Source organism: Triticum urartu, chromosome 5A (assembly GCF_056163025.1).
Source record: "Triticum urartu cultivar PI428250 chromosome 5A, HENAU_Tu73, whole genome shotgun sequence".
NCBI classification, from domain to species: Eukaryota; Viridiplantae; Streptophyta; class Magnoliopsida; order Poales; family Poaceae; genus Triticum; species Triticum urartu.
In genome coordinates this window covers 565,568,406-565,582,214 of record NC_141877.1, presented here as the reverse complement: position 1 = coordinate 565,582,214, position 13,809 = coordinate 565,568,406, and the positions used below count along the sequence as shown (strand labels likewise).

Genomic DNA, 13,809 nt, shown 5'->3' with positions numbered 1-13,809 from the left:
GAGCCCAGAACCATGAGGTCCGGAATCGGCGGCGGAGCAGGAGCGGCCGGCACCGCATTGTCCAACGCTCGTGGTGGCCGGCAGCAAATGGGGGACGGCGCGCGCAGCGCCGACGCCAGGTCGCGGCCCGAGTTCAGGAGCCCGGCCAGCCAGCGCTCCTGGATGCCGGCGATGCGCTGGTCGACGGAGGTCAGAGGGCGGCGCGGCGGCGGGCGTGGCGGAGCCATCGGAGGAGAGGAGAGGGAAGGACAGTGAAGAAGAGAGAGGGACCGGTGAGAACAGTGCGTCTGGGCGGTGATAGGAGAGTCAGGGAAGAGTAATGAGACGTCGCATCCGTCTCCCGCGCTACCCGAGACGTGCAACTGCCTCGCACGCGTGGCCGCGCACGGCCAGGCTCGCGAGAAACTGCCGATTCGGTAGTTTCCGCCGGACCAGGCTGCAGGCTGCTTTAAGATCCGTGCGGGTCTCAAACCGCATGTAGCCCAGACAACCAAACAGGTCACGCACATCTCGCGCGGGTCTGGTTGGGCTGTATGCGGGCAACCAAACACACCCGTAGAGGCGGAAGCGTGGCCGCGGCTCAGCACCAGGCTTACCATTGGGAGGAAGCAAAATGTCGCCCTACCGTTGGATCGAAACCTAACGACTGAAATAGTCAATTTTCGTGGACAACTTGCACGTCGTTGATAGTTCCCCAATCCGAACAGCAAACCCCGCCACCTTTCGATGGTTCTTCAGCGGTGACAATGAAATGGCTCGACATGGGTGGCTTCGTCAAAGTAAAAGCTCAGGTGACGCGGCTGTATCAGGGGCATTCTGCCTCGAGCCAGGTGTCGCCGAGCATGCACTTGCCACAAAACGGCAGTAGATTCCCAGCTGACACGTATCACCACGTGTCATTCCCAACCACGTCCCCGGCTGGAGTGCCGCGGCCGTTCTATAAACTCAGCCGCTAGTGTACACCGCCCGCCGCACACGACGGGAAGCGCCCGCGCGAGGGGCAGCTGAGCACAGAAGCCAGAGCCATGGCGCAGGCCAAATGCGGAGTAGATTGCCAAACCTACGCCCAGACCGACACCTGTAGCCAGGGCAGGGTGTTCGACGCCCCCGTGACCGTTGCGCCGAGCGACGACGAGCGGCTTGCGCACGGGGGCTGCCGCGCGGTCGTCGACGAAGTGCAGGACACCAAGGTCAAGATCTCTGAGGCGCTGGAGGCGGCGGCGCGGGCCGTTGGGGACGACCCCGTGCAGAGGCCCGACGCCGCAGCCATACACGCCGCGGAGGCGCGCGCCGTCGGCACCGGAGTGGTCATCCCTGCCGGGATCGCCGCGCAGGCGCAGGCGGCGGCGGACGCCAACGCCACGGCCGCGCACGCCGAGGACAAGATCACCATCGGAGACGTCCTCAAGGTACGTGCAGTCCTCCGCACGACCACCAACATGCATGCAGTATGCATGCATACATACATACATCTGCGGCGCAGCCTCTTGTCTTGCATCTCTCACCGGATGCATGTCTGTTGCGTGTGTCAGTGGAACGCGACGGCGAAGCTGCCTTCGGGCAAGGCGGTGACGAGGGAGGACGCGGCTGCCGCGGTGGAGGCAGAGGCGGCGCATGCCCCCGGCAAGGGGACCAAGACATACGGTGTGGGAGCGGCGCTTGCAGAGGCCGCGAGGCGCAATCAGGAGGCGACATGCCGGAAATAGCCGGACACGCGTGTATATTTTGGGACCGATCGGAATAAAGAGGAAGTATATACATTACGTACATGGGAAAGTATAAGGTGATACCATTCCTTGCGTGATATCATGATAGCAACTTGCATAACTTAAATTTAAACATGTCAAGAAATTCTGAAAAAAAAAAGCATGGCTATTCACAACACATATGTCGACAACACCCTAAAAAATTCAAATTAAAATTCGAAATACACAGAGAAACAGAAAAGACATATTCAGATATGAACAGTGCCATTCTTGCTTTTGTATTTTTTTTCCTTCTCTATATCAAATTTTGTTCTAATTATTTTTTGATTGTCAACATATATCTTGTGAACATTCATAATTTTTTTCAGAATTTTTTTGATATATTTAAATTAGAATTTTATAGGTTGGTATCTTTTTTTTGAAAAGGATAGGTTGGTATCATGGTATCAACATCACTGGTACTATATTGTGGGACGAAGGGAGAAGTATATAATATGCCTTCGTTTTGGAAAGCTTCATTTTGATAGGCCTTCGTTTTGGCGCCTGCGGCAACAGAAGTAAACCGGATACTACAGTTGGATTTGCACTGCAACTGCATCAGCGTGGTTGTGCTTAGGGGCACGCAATCTCCTAGTGACGGCGCTCTAATCGTCCAGTGCAGGGCAGCGATGTCACCTGGACCGTGGCTTGCCGGAGACGGTTGCCATGGACCTCGCCTAGAGGCCCGTGTCCAATGCTGACGGCCAGGGGAACGAGGGGGCGGGAAGGAAAACCATAGTCGTCATGGACATTGTCCGATGGTGGGTAAGGGAGTCCTGAATTAGGGGGTCTTCGGACAGCCGGATCATTTCTATTAGCCGGACTCTTAGACTATGAAGATACAAGATTGAAGACTTCGTCTCGTATCCGGATGGGACTCTAGTTGGCGTGAAAGGCAAGCTAGATAATACGGATATGAATATCTCCTTCTTTGTAACCGACCTTGTGTAATCCTAACCATCTGCGGTGTCTATATAAACCGAGGAGTTTTAGTCCGTAGGACAAGAATCATAACATACAATTATACCATAGGCTAGTTTCTAGGGTTTAGCCTCTCTGATCTTGTGATAGAACTACTTTTGTACTACTTATATCATCAATATTAATCAAGCAGGACGTAGGGTTTTACCCATCAAGAGGGCCCGAACCTGGGTAAAACATCGTGTCCCCTGCCTCCTGTTACCATCCGGCCTAGACGCACAGTTCAGGACCCCCTACCTGAGATCCGTCGGTTTTGACACCGACATTGGTGCTTTTATTGAGAGTTCCTCTGTGTCTTCGTCATTAGGCTTGATGGCTCCTACTATCATCGATAGATAGCGATGCGGTCCAGGGTGAGACTTTTCTCCCCGGACAGAGGTTTTGCACTGCGGGCTAATTCGCTTGGACATCTGGAGCAGATTGAAAACTATGCCTCTGGCCATCAGGTCAGATTTGGAAGTTTGAACTACACGGCCGACATCCGCGGAGACTTGATCTTCGACGGATTCGAGCCACAGCCGGGCGCGCCGCACTGTCGCGATGGGTATGACCTAGCTCTGCCGTCGAACAGTACCCCAGAGGCTGCACCGGCATCAGCTCCGACCCTTAGCTCGGAGCAAACTGCGCCAATCGAGGACGGGTGGCTAGACACCGCCTCAGGGGCTGCAGTCTCGACGGCGATCGAGCCAAACACCAGCATAATCCTCTGCGTAGCCCGTGACTCCAAGGTGTCGGACTCTTCTTCTGACTCCGAACCGCCCGCGCCCTGCCAATCGAATTCGATTGGGCGCCGATCATGGAATTCACCGCCGCGGATATCTTTCGGCACTCGTCCTTCGGCGACATTCTGAATTCACTAAGGTCTCTCTCTTTGTCAGGAGAGCCCTGGCCGGATTATGGTCAACAGGATTGGGATGCGGACGACGAAGAAATTCGACGCCCACCCACCACACACGTTGTAGCCACTGTCGATGATTTAACCGACATGCTCGACTTCGACTCCGAAGACATCGACGGTATGGACAACGATGTAGGAGACGGACATGAACCAGCACGTATAGGGCACTGGAAAACCACCTCGTCATATGACATATACATGGTGGATACAGCCAAAAAAGGCAATGGCGACGAGATAGCGGAGGATGACCCCTCCAAGAAGCAACCCAAACGCCGACATCAGCGGCGCCGCTCTAAGTCCCGCCAAAGCAAAAGTGGTGATACCGGCACAGGAGATAATAACACTCTGAATAGTGCCGAAGAAAACAACAAACCCCTCCAACAAGATTTAGAGCAGGAGGATGGAGGAGCCAGCTCTCCTGAGAAAGCGGCAGACGGAGAGGAGGATGACAATCACATGCCCTCCTCCGAAGACGAGGCAAGCCTCGGCGACGATGAATTCGCCGTACCAAAGGATCCCGTCGAACAAGAGCGCTTCAAGCGCCGGCTTATGGCCACGGCAAATAGCCTGAAGAAAAAGCAGCAGCTGCTTCAAGCTGATCAAGATCTACTAGCTGACAAATGGACTGAAGTCCTCGCAGCCGAGGAATATAAACTCGAGCGTCCCTCCAAGAGTTACCCAAGGCGCAGGTTACTACCCCGATTGAAGGAAGAAGCGTATGATACGGCTGATCGGCCACCTCGTGGCCGCGATAGAGAGGCATTCCAGCCAAAAGCTCAGCCTCCACCCCAACGCCATTCAAATAAAAGGGCATGGGGAGATACGCCAGACCTGCGAGACATATTGGAGGACAAGGCAAAGCATTCAAGATCAATCTACGGATCACGAGGGCGCACCACTCTGCGAGACGACAAACGTCATGCCGGATACAGTAAAAGCAAATCCGGCCGGGCCTAACACAGCGGGCAAGACCCATTCGAGCTGCGTCGCGATATAGCCCAATACAGAGGCGGCACACACCCCTTATACTTTACAGACGAAGTAATGGAATATCAATTCCCAGAAGGTTTCAAACCCGTAAATAGTGAATCATACCACGGCACAGCAGATCCTGCAGTATGGATTGAGGATTTCCTCCTCCACATCCACATGGCCCGCGGCAATGACTTACACGCCATCAAATACCTCCCACTAAATCTCAAAGGACCAGCGCTGCATTGGCTTAACAGCTTGCCAGCGGACTCCATTAGTTGTTGGGAAGATCTGGAAGCCGCATTCCTCGACAACTTTCAGGGCACTTATGTGCGACCATCAGAAGCCGATGATTTAAGCCACATAATTCAGCAGCCAAAAGAGTCGGCCAGGCAATTATGGACTCAGTTCCTTACAAAGAAAAATCAAATCGTCGACTGTCCGGATGCGGAGGCCTTAGCGGCTTTCAAGCACAATATCCGAGACGAGTGGCTAGCCCGACACCTTGGTCAGAAAAAGCCGAAATCTATGGTAGCTCTCACGACGCTCATGACCCGCTTTTGTGCGGGAGAAGACAGCTGGCTGGCTCACAGTAATAACATATCAAGGAACCATGGTACCTCAGATACCAAGGACGGCAATAGCAGGTCACGTCGCAACAAGCATAAGCGCTGCATTAACAGCGGAAAAAGCCATTCAAACAAAGTACGCCGGGTCCGTCCAGCTTGGACCACATACTCGATCACTCGTGTCAAATACACGGCACCCCAGACAAGCCAACCAATCACACCAACAGGGATTGTTGGGTGTTCAAGCAGGCCGGCAAGTTAATTGCCGAAAACAAGGACAAGGGACCGCATAGCGATGACGAGGAGGAGCCCCGGCAGCCGCACACTGGAGGACAGAAGGGGTTTCACCCACAAGTGCGGACGGTGAACATGATATACGCAACCCACATCCCCAAGAGGGAGCGGAAGCATGCGCTCAGGGACGTATATGCGTTGGAGCCAGTCGCCCCAAAATTCAACCCTTGGTCCTCCTATCTGATCACCTTCGATCGCAGGGACCACCCCACTAGTATCCGTCATGGAGGATTCGCCGCACTGGTCCTAGACCCAATCATCGACGGATTTTACCTCACTCGAGTCCTTATGGATGGCGGCAGCAGTCTGAACCTGCTTTACCAGGACACAGTGCGTAAAATGGGTATAGACCCCTCAAGGATCACACCCACAAAAACGACCTTTAAGGGCGTCATTCCAGGCGTAGAGGCCCATTATACAAGCTCAATTACACTGGAAGTGGTCTTCGAATCTCCGGATAACTTCTGAAGCGAAGAGTTAATCTTCGATATAGTCCTGTTTCGCAGTGGTTATCACGCACTGCTCAGGCGAACCGCATTTGCTAGATTCAATGCGGTACCGCATTATGCATACCTCAAACTCAAGATGCCAGGACCTCGCGGAGTTATTACAGTCAATGGAAACACAGAGCGGTCTCTCCGAACAGAGGAGCACACCGAGCCCTCGCAGCAGAAGCGCAAAGCAGCCTCTCAAGGCACTCAACCAGTTCGGCGTTTCAAAGCCCGGACACCTTCAAGCGCGCTCGGGGCAATCGGCAAATAGACCGCCTGGCGCGATCTAAGCTCGCGTAGCAATATGGCGGCCACCCCAATCCCAGCCCAACGGCGATATTCGTGTCGCGCGTACATAATTACGCATTAAAAATACCATGGGCACAGGTGGGGAGGGGGGCATAACTGCGACACGCCCCAAAACGCGGCCTAAACCGCACTAGGGGCTTCCCGTTTGGTTATTTTTCTTTTTCTTTCAGGACCTTAATCTCTGGAAACACTGTCCGGCATCACTATTGCCGAACACATGATGCAGCAACCAAGGAGGCAAACAGCTAAGTCATACCACGGAATTCCCAGGTTGATTACAGTAACGAGCGAAATATTCGATTTCATATCATTCCTCAGCTTTCCCTTGGAAGGGACATAGTCCTACTATTTGCTTATCGCACTATCTGTATCACTCTGCTTTAGCGTAATTTTTCAATAAACAATGCATGACATTACGACTATTATTGCATTCTTGTTATATATATATATATATATATATATATATATATATATATCTATGTGTTCATTAATGACGCCTTGCAACCGTACACTCTGGTACGGCCAATACACTAGGGGCTTACGTACCCCACAATGCGGTGTGAAAAGTGCGAACACTTTCACAAGTGCGGCACCCCGAACTTATAGCATTATATGCATCAGCTCCGAATCATGTCTTTGGTCAAATGTTGGGTTTGCCCGGCTCCTATGTTTTGGTACCTTACGTTCCGCTCTATCGGCTAAGGTAGCGCTAGGAGAACTACTGTGATTGTGCCCCGGTTCTGCCGGGCTGAGCACCTCAGTAGAGAAAGCTAAAACTGACTGTCATGATAAGGCGAGATATTGGTCGCTGTTCGGCGAGGTTTTTCGAGTCCCTAAAGACTTATGCCGCTTAGGGCGAGGGGCCGACCCTGTCCGGCTTACAGGCGTGTATCGCGCCTGGAATTCGGCCTTCCGAATACCAGGGGCTTTGCCGAAATTTAAAATTATAGAATTCTATGGCTAAGTGAGAGTGATAAAGCATTATTAGTCTGGTTTCCTTGTTCGTTGTGCTGAGCACCTCCCTCCAAAGACCCAAACATGGGAACAAGAGTGCTCACGTTTATCCCGAACACCCCAACACTCATGGCATGGGGGCAGAAGCCGAGGACTAGCCATCTCTCAGATTGGATAAACAGCCAAATGGAAGGTAATATTTTAAATTCCAACAAGCGTTGCATAGTGCATATGAAACAAGTTTTCATACATACAGGATAAAACGAGCAAGTCTCATTCAAATATTACATCTTTCGAACACTCGTCCGCGATGAGACGGGCGCCCGGCAGAACACCCTTGTAGTACATCTCGGGGTGGCAGTGCTCCTTGCCCTCTGGCGGCCCCTCCTTGATCAGCTTCACGGCGTCTAGCTTGACCCACTGCAATTTCACACGGGCGAAAGCCCGGCATGCACCTTCAATGCAGACAGATCGCTTGACGACCTCCAGCCGCGGGCAGGCATCCACGAGCCGCCTCACCAGGCCGAAGAAGCTGTTCGGAAGGGCATCACAAGGCCACAACCGGACTATAAAGCTCTTCATGGCTTGATCGGCCGCCTTATGTAGCTCGACCATCTGCTTCAGCTCGTCGCTCATTGGCACCGGATGTTCGGCCTCAGCATACTAAGACCAGAACAGCTTCTCCGTTGAGCTTTCGTCCTCGGCCTGGTAAAATTATGCGGCATCAGACACACTGCGGGGCAAATCTGCGAATGCTCCTGAAGAGCTCCGGATCCGGGTAAGTAATCGGTAATTTACTTTTACATGCTTGCTTTGCATATAGAAAGCCTTACCTGCCGCTATCTTTTTCATCGCGTCGATCTCTTGGAGGGCCTTTTGGGCTTTGGCCTTGGCACTTTTTACACTCTCGAGGGCCGCGGCAAGCTCAGACTTCCGCGTCTTGGAGTCAAGCTCCAACGCCTCGTGCTTCGCCACAAGAGCCTAGAGCTCTTGCTGCACCTCGCCCACCCGAGCCTTGTGCTTCTCTCGCTCGGTGCGCTCCTTGGCCGCTGTATCTTCGGCCTTGGCCAGCGCTTGCTTCAGGGTCGCCACCTCGGTCGTGGCCCCTGGCAAACTACAATGATCCTGTCATTTTGCAATCACGTCCCTTTTTATATATACATATCTATAGATGGGGTATTACTTACCCTTGTTCTCCTCGAGCTGCCTCTTGGCAAGGCCGAGCTCTTTCTTGGACCCCTCGAGGTCCTCCTTCAGTATGGCGACCTCCGCAGTTAGTGCGGCGAATGCCAGCAGCGAAGCCTGCATATGCATATTGACATACTTATATTAGACTCCTGCAATATTATTTGATCCTCTGTTCGGCTTTTCTTTGTGAACACCGAACAAAGCATCAGGGGCTATTGTCTATGCGGTAATATTTCTACTAAATTTTAAAACACTTACCTCAAAGCCTGTTAGAAGGCTGGCACAGGCTTCAGTCAATTCGCTCTTGGCAGACTGAACCTTCTGGATCACCGCACTCATGATAGTGCGGTGCTCCTCGTCGATGGAAGCGCTGCGAAGCACTTCCAGCAGATTGTCCGGTGCCTTCGGATGGACAGAGGTCACCGGCACAGGCGTCTTGCCCCTCTTAGAAGGAGACCGCCTGCCCGAGCCCAGAACCGCTGGAGGGTCCAGCACGGTGTTCGGCTGAGGGCCGAACTCGGAGCTCTCGGGGGCCCCGTCCCCGCGGCTCCTGCAGTCCAGAAGGTCGCCTTAAGGCGCCTCCAGGACTGTCTCCCCTCGATCTGGTGCCTCTTGAGACAACACCTCGGCGTCGTCGGTAGGATGAGGGGAGGTGGCGGTCGGGACTGGATCTCTATCCATGTCCGACAAGCCCAAGGAGCCGTCCGATGACACATCGATACTGGCTCGTAGCGGCCTGCATAATTGCGTTCGGCGTTAGGGAAAGTAGTGCGACAAAGGAATCCTAGGAGTTACTCTGGTATTCGAATACTTACGATCTCCCCGGGGGCTTGACCCTAGGCAACCACTCGCCTTCGCCTTCATCGGTGGCGGTGGAACTGTCCGGAAGGAGAGTCCTTTCCTTCCTGGACCCTCCGGCCTCCCCGGTTGGGGCGGCCTTCCTTTTACTGTCTTCCCCAGTCAGTGGGGGAGCATCTTCTTCTTCCTCTTTCTCGTCTTCAGGGGAAGAGTGCATCGCAGAGTCATCAGACGGTGAGTCCAACGACGCCTGGCGTCGGGAACTCTTTCGGGTTTCCTTGGCCTTCTTGGTCTTCTCCGGTACCTTATAAGGGGCCAGAGTCAGCATCTTCGCCAGAAGAGCGTCTGCGGGGCCTTCGGGCAAAGGAGTCGGACAGTCGATCTGTCCGACCATCTTTTGCCAGTCCTATCAAAGGTACGGGAGTTTAGATCCCGCATAGAGTCAATCTATATAAAAAATAAGTATCATGTGAAAGGTAAAACAGCTTACCGCACTGGCTTGGCGCTGAATCCGCGATCCTCGGTAATAGGGGGAGGGACCTCGGCACTTTTGAACAGCACCCTCCAGGCGTCTTCATGAGTCTTGTCGAAGAGCCTGTTCAGAGTTCGATGTTGCGCCGGATTGAACTCCCACAAGTTGAACTCCCGTTGTTGGCACGGGAGTATCCGGCGGATGAGCATAACTTGGACTATGTTGACAAGCTTGAGCTTCTTGTCCACCATGTTTTGAATACATGTTTGGAGTCCGGTCAGCTCTTTCGAATTACCCCAGGACAGGCCCTTCTCTTTCCAGGAGGTGAGCCGCATGGGGATGCCAGATCGGAACTCGGGGCCGCTACCCATGCGGGGTCGCGCGGCTCGGTGATATAGAACCACCCCGATTGCCACCCCTTTATGATTTCCACAAAGGAGCCCTCGAGCCATGTTATGTTGGGCATCTTGCCCACCATGGCGCCTCCGCACTCTGCCTGGCGGCCGCCCACCACCTTCGGCTTGACATTGAAGGTCTTCAGCCATAAGTCGGAGTGGGGCTTGATGCGGAGGAAGGCCTCGCACACGACGATAAACGCCGAGATGTTGAGGATGAAGTTCGGGGCCAAATCATGGAAATCCATGCCGTAATAAAACATGAGCCCCGGACGAAGGGATGGAGAGGGAACCCCAGTCCGCGAAGGAAATGGGTGAGGAATACTACCCTTTCATGGGGCCTGGGGGTGGGGATGAGCTGCCCCTCATATGGGAGCCGGTGCGCGATGTCGTCGGGCAGGTATCCGGCTCTCCTCAGTTTCTTGATGTCTCCCTCCGTGACGGAGGAGACCATCCACTTGCCTCCCGCTCCGGACATGACTGGAGAAGGTCGAGGTGGGAAGTGCGGACTTGGGTGCTAGAGCTCGAGTGTGCGAAAACGGATGGGTAAGGGAGGAAGAAGGCATGGATAGAAAGGTGAATTTTTATCCCTTTATATGGGCGGACGAAACTAAGCGTCCCCACTTGCCTGGTAAAACTCGCTTATCCCCCAAACGCCGCAATTGATGGCGCGGTTTGGTTACCCACGCCCGTATTGATGAGAATCCCGTAATAAGGGGACACGATATCTGCTTTGACAAGACGTGTCGAAAAACTGCCTCGCGTTATGCGCGGGGCTGGTTAAAAGAAACGGTTCGAATAATCGCTGGGCCGTGACATAACGTCATGCTGCCAAAACAAGCCAGCAAATTAGATCTGCGAAAATATTATTCTCTCTACGATGGAATGTGGAACTTATTTTGCAGGGTCGGACACTATCCTCGCATTCAAATTCTTCTGTGGTGTATTCGGAGAAGGAACCCGCCTTGCAATGCCGAAGACAATACTGCGCGCCGGACTCATCGTCATTGAAGCCTGGTTCAGGGGCTACTGAGGGAGTCCTGAATTAGGGGGTCTCCGGACAGCTGGACTATCTCCATTGGTTGGACTGTTAGACTATGAAGATACAAGATTGAAGACTTTGTCTCGTGTCCGGATGGGACTCTACTTGGCGTGGAAGGCAAGCTAGGCAATACGGATATGGATATCTCCTCCTTTGTAACCGACCTTGTGTAACCCTAACCCTCTCCGGTGTCTATATAAACCGAAGGGTTTTAGTCCGTAGGACAAGAATCATAACATACAATTATACCATAGGCTAGCTTCTAGGGTTTAGCCTCTCTGATCTCGTGGTAGATCTACTCTTGTACTACTCATATCATCAATATTAATCAAGCAGGACGTAGGGTTTTACCTCCATCAAGAGGGCCCGAACCTGGGTAAAACACCGTGTCCCCTGCCTCCTGTTACCATCCGGCCTAGACGGACAGTTCGGGACCCCCTACCCGAGATCTGCCGGTTTTGACACCGACAGTGGGCATCGGATTTAGCCTAACCCGCGTACGGGCCGATGCAGCCGGCAGTGGTGAGCAACGGATCTAGTGACGACACGTGTATTGGGCTCATAGCTGAGCGTGTCTGGGCTCCGGGCTCCTCGTTCGGCTCGCCAAGCTCAGCCATGGCATGGACGGAGCCGAATCTTGGGGGGATGGAAATGAAATCGAGCACAAGGAAGATAGAAAATGATGTAGGGTGGAATCCTAGATTTGTGACCTTCTCACTCTTGGAGGAGAAACGAAGATGAACACAAGGAACAGATGAATCTCTCACCAAGAACCAAGATACACATCTACTATCCCACAAATCCATATAAGAACAAAGATCCACAATCAACCAGAGGAAATAACAAATAAGGTAGTTTTCTGAATCCCTAGAGGAATTGAGGTCTTGATAGGGTAGGCTCCTCCAATCCCTAAGGAAGGAAGCCTTGAGATCCACCAGGGGACCTTCTCCTAGGAGGTCTTGAACTCCAAGGAGTGATAGATGAGCAAAGCTCTCTTAAAATCTAATCCAACTTAACCCTAGGAGGAAAAGGGGAAGGTCTATATATAGTAGAGGGCGAAGTGGGTGTGAGAAAGAGGAGATACACTGCCCTTGGGCCTCTGTTCGCGCACGCCAATGCCGGATGTCTAGAGATGTGCCAGTGGCCGGCCAACAAGCACTAGTAGAAAACAGGAATTTGGTTTAGGCCTGGTCAGCCCATTAGTCCCGGTTCAGCTATGAACTGGGACCCATGAAGGGCATACGTCCCGGTTCGTGAGCCCAGGGGGCCGGCCGGGGCCTCATGGGCATTGGTCCCGGTTCATCAGTACACATTTGTCCCAGTTCCTAGCACGAACCGGGACCAATGGGCCTCGCTCCTGGCCCACATACATTGGTCTCGGTTCGTGGCTCGAACGGGACAGAAGGGGGAGCTTTAGACCCGGTTCCAGTCACGAACCGGGACAAATGAGTTGTCTATATATATCCCATCGTCGCAGCAGAGCACTCCACAGTGCTCTGTTTTTTTTTGGCCGGCGAGGAGAGGACATTTGGGTGCTCTAGCTCACCTCCTATGCACATGAGGTGTTCGATGAAATGCCCGAGCCACACTAGTTAGGCTTTTCTCCTCTTGAAGCTCGACCTCCAAGCTCCATTTTCCCCGAGATCTGCATAGGTTTAGCGGTTTGTCACGTCCTGTCCCTGTCTTCACCGTCGTCGATCGCCCGCGCCAATCTCGTCGCCGGCACCACCGTGGCTTTAGTAATGACCCTTTAGTCCCGGTTCCCTAACCGGGACAAATGGGCCTTACGAACCGGGGCAAATGGCCGTTTTTCTACTAGTGAGGGGGGCACTGGATGTCCGGCTCTTGGCTGGATGTCTGTCCATTTTGAGCAATGCTTCTGGACATTTGTGGTCGAATTTTCAGGGAAGGGTCATATGTCCGATCGATCGATGGGTCGCCGGATATACAGCCGCTGAAGGGTCATCGGGCGCCGGTTCTTGGCACTTGCCTTGGACTTGTCAACGCCAGCCGCCAGATATCCAGGGCATGGTTGGATGTCCGGCCGCTATAGCATTTTGTCGTTTCCACTCGTTGCACTCCTTGATTTGCGTCCAGGGTGAGTTGCTCCTCACTCGGAGTGTCTCTGAGGTTGTCTTCTTGATACCTAAGCATACATAGCATATATGCTTGAGGTAGTAACTACGTCTTAAGAGAATCAAGGGGAAGCTCACTAAGGAGAGAGGTAACCTCGGTTTCGATAGCTCTTGCACATACTCTTGTCATCAGTCCACTTGGTGCTTGGGAAGTGAATGCAGCATCCATGGGATGATTGTAGGGTGCTCCGCACCATCCCCCCTCCCTTGAAAAAGATCTGCTCTCTGTTCATGATCTTCATCACCATGGAAAGGGACCAAGTCATTGATGTTGAAGACGACACTCACGTTGTACTTGCCGCTTGGTAAGTCAATCTTGTATGCATTGTTGTTGTAGCATTCCAATACCTTGAATGGACCATTGGCTCGAGGTAGGAGCTTCAACTTGCACTCATCGGGGAATCGTTCCTTGTGAATGTGGATCCATACGAGATTGTCGGGGTTGAAGACCATGGGCTTTCCTTGTTGATGTTTAGCTTGGAGGCGAGGCATTGCACTTGACGCTCGATGGTGAGCCTTGTATCTTCATGCATCTTCTTCATATATGTATGTAGCTCGTGTGCTCA

The 13,809-nt window shown here is 52.9% G+C and overlaps 1 protein-coding gene across 1 annotated transcript; it reads left to right on the top strand.

Moving 5' to 3' along the window:
- Positions 1-974: 974 nt before the first annotated feature.
- LOC125505971 (late embryogenesis abundant protein D-34-like) lies at positions 975-1,769 on the top strand. The gene is made up of 2 exons (XM_048670865.2): positions 975-1,409; positions 1,533-1,769. The coding sequence occupies exons 1-2, from the start codon at positions 1,026-1,028 to the stop codon at positions 1,704-1,706; spliced, it is 558 nt and encodes a 185-aa protein (XP_048526822.2). The 5' UTR covers positions 975-1,025; the 3' UTR covers positions 1,707-1,769.
- The last annotated feature ends 12,040 nt before the right edge of the window (positions 1,770-13,809 follow it).

Coding starts and splice junctions, on each gene's coding strand:
- LOC125505971 (XM_048670865.2), top strand. CDS start 1,026: ATGGCGCAGGCCAAATGCGGAGTAGATTGCCAAACCTACGCCCAGACC. Junction 1,410..1,532: donor CCATCGGAGACGTCCTCAAG/GTACGTGCAGTC, acceptor TGCGTGTGTCAG/TGGAACGCGACGGCGAAGCT.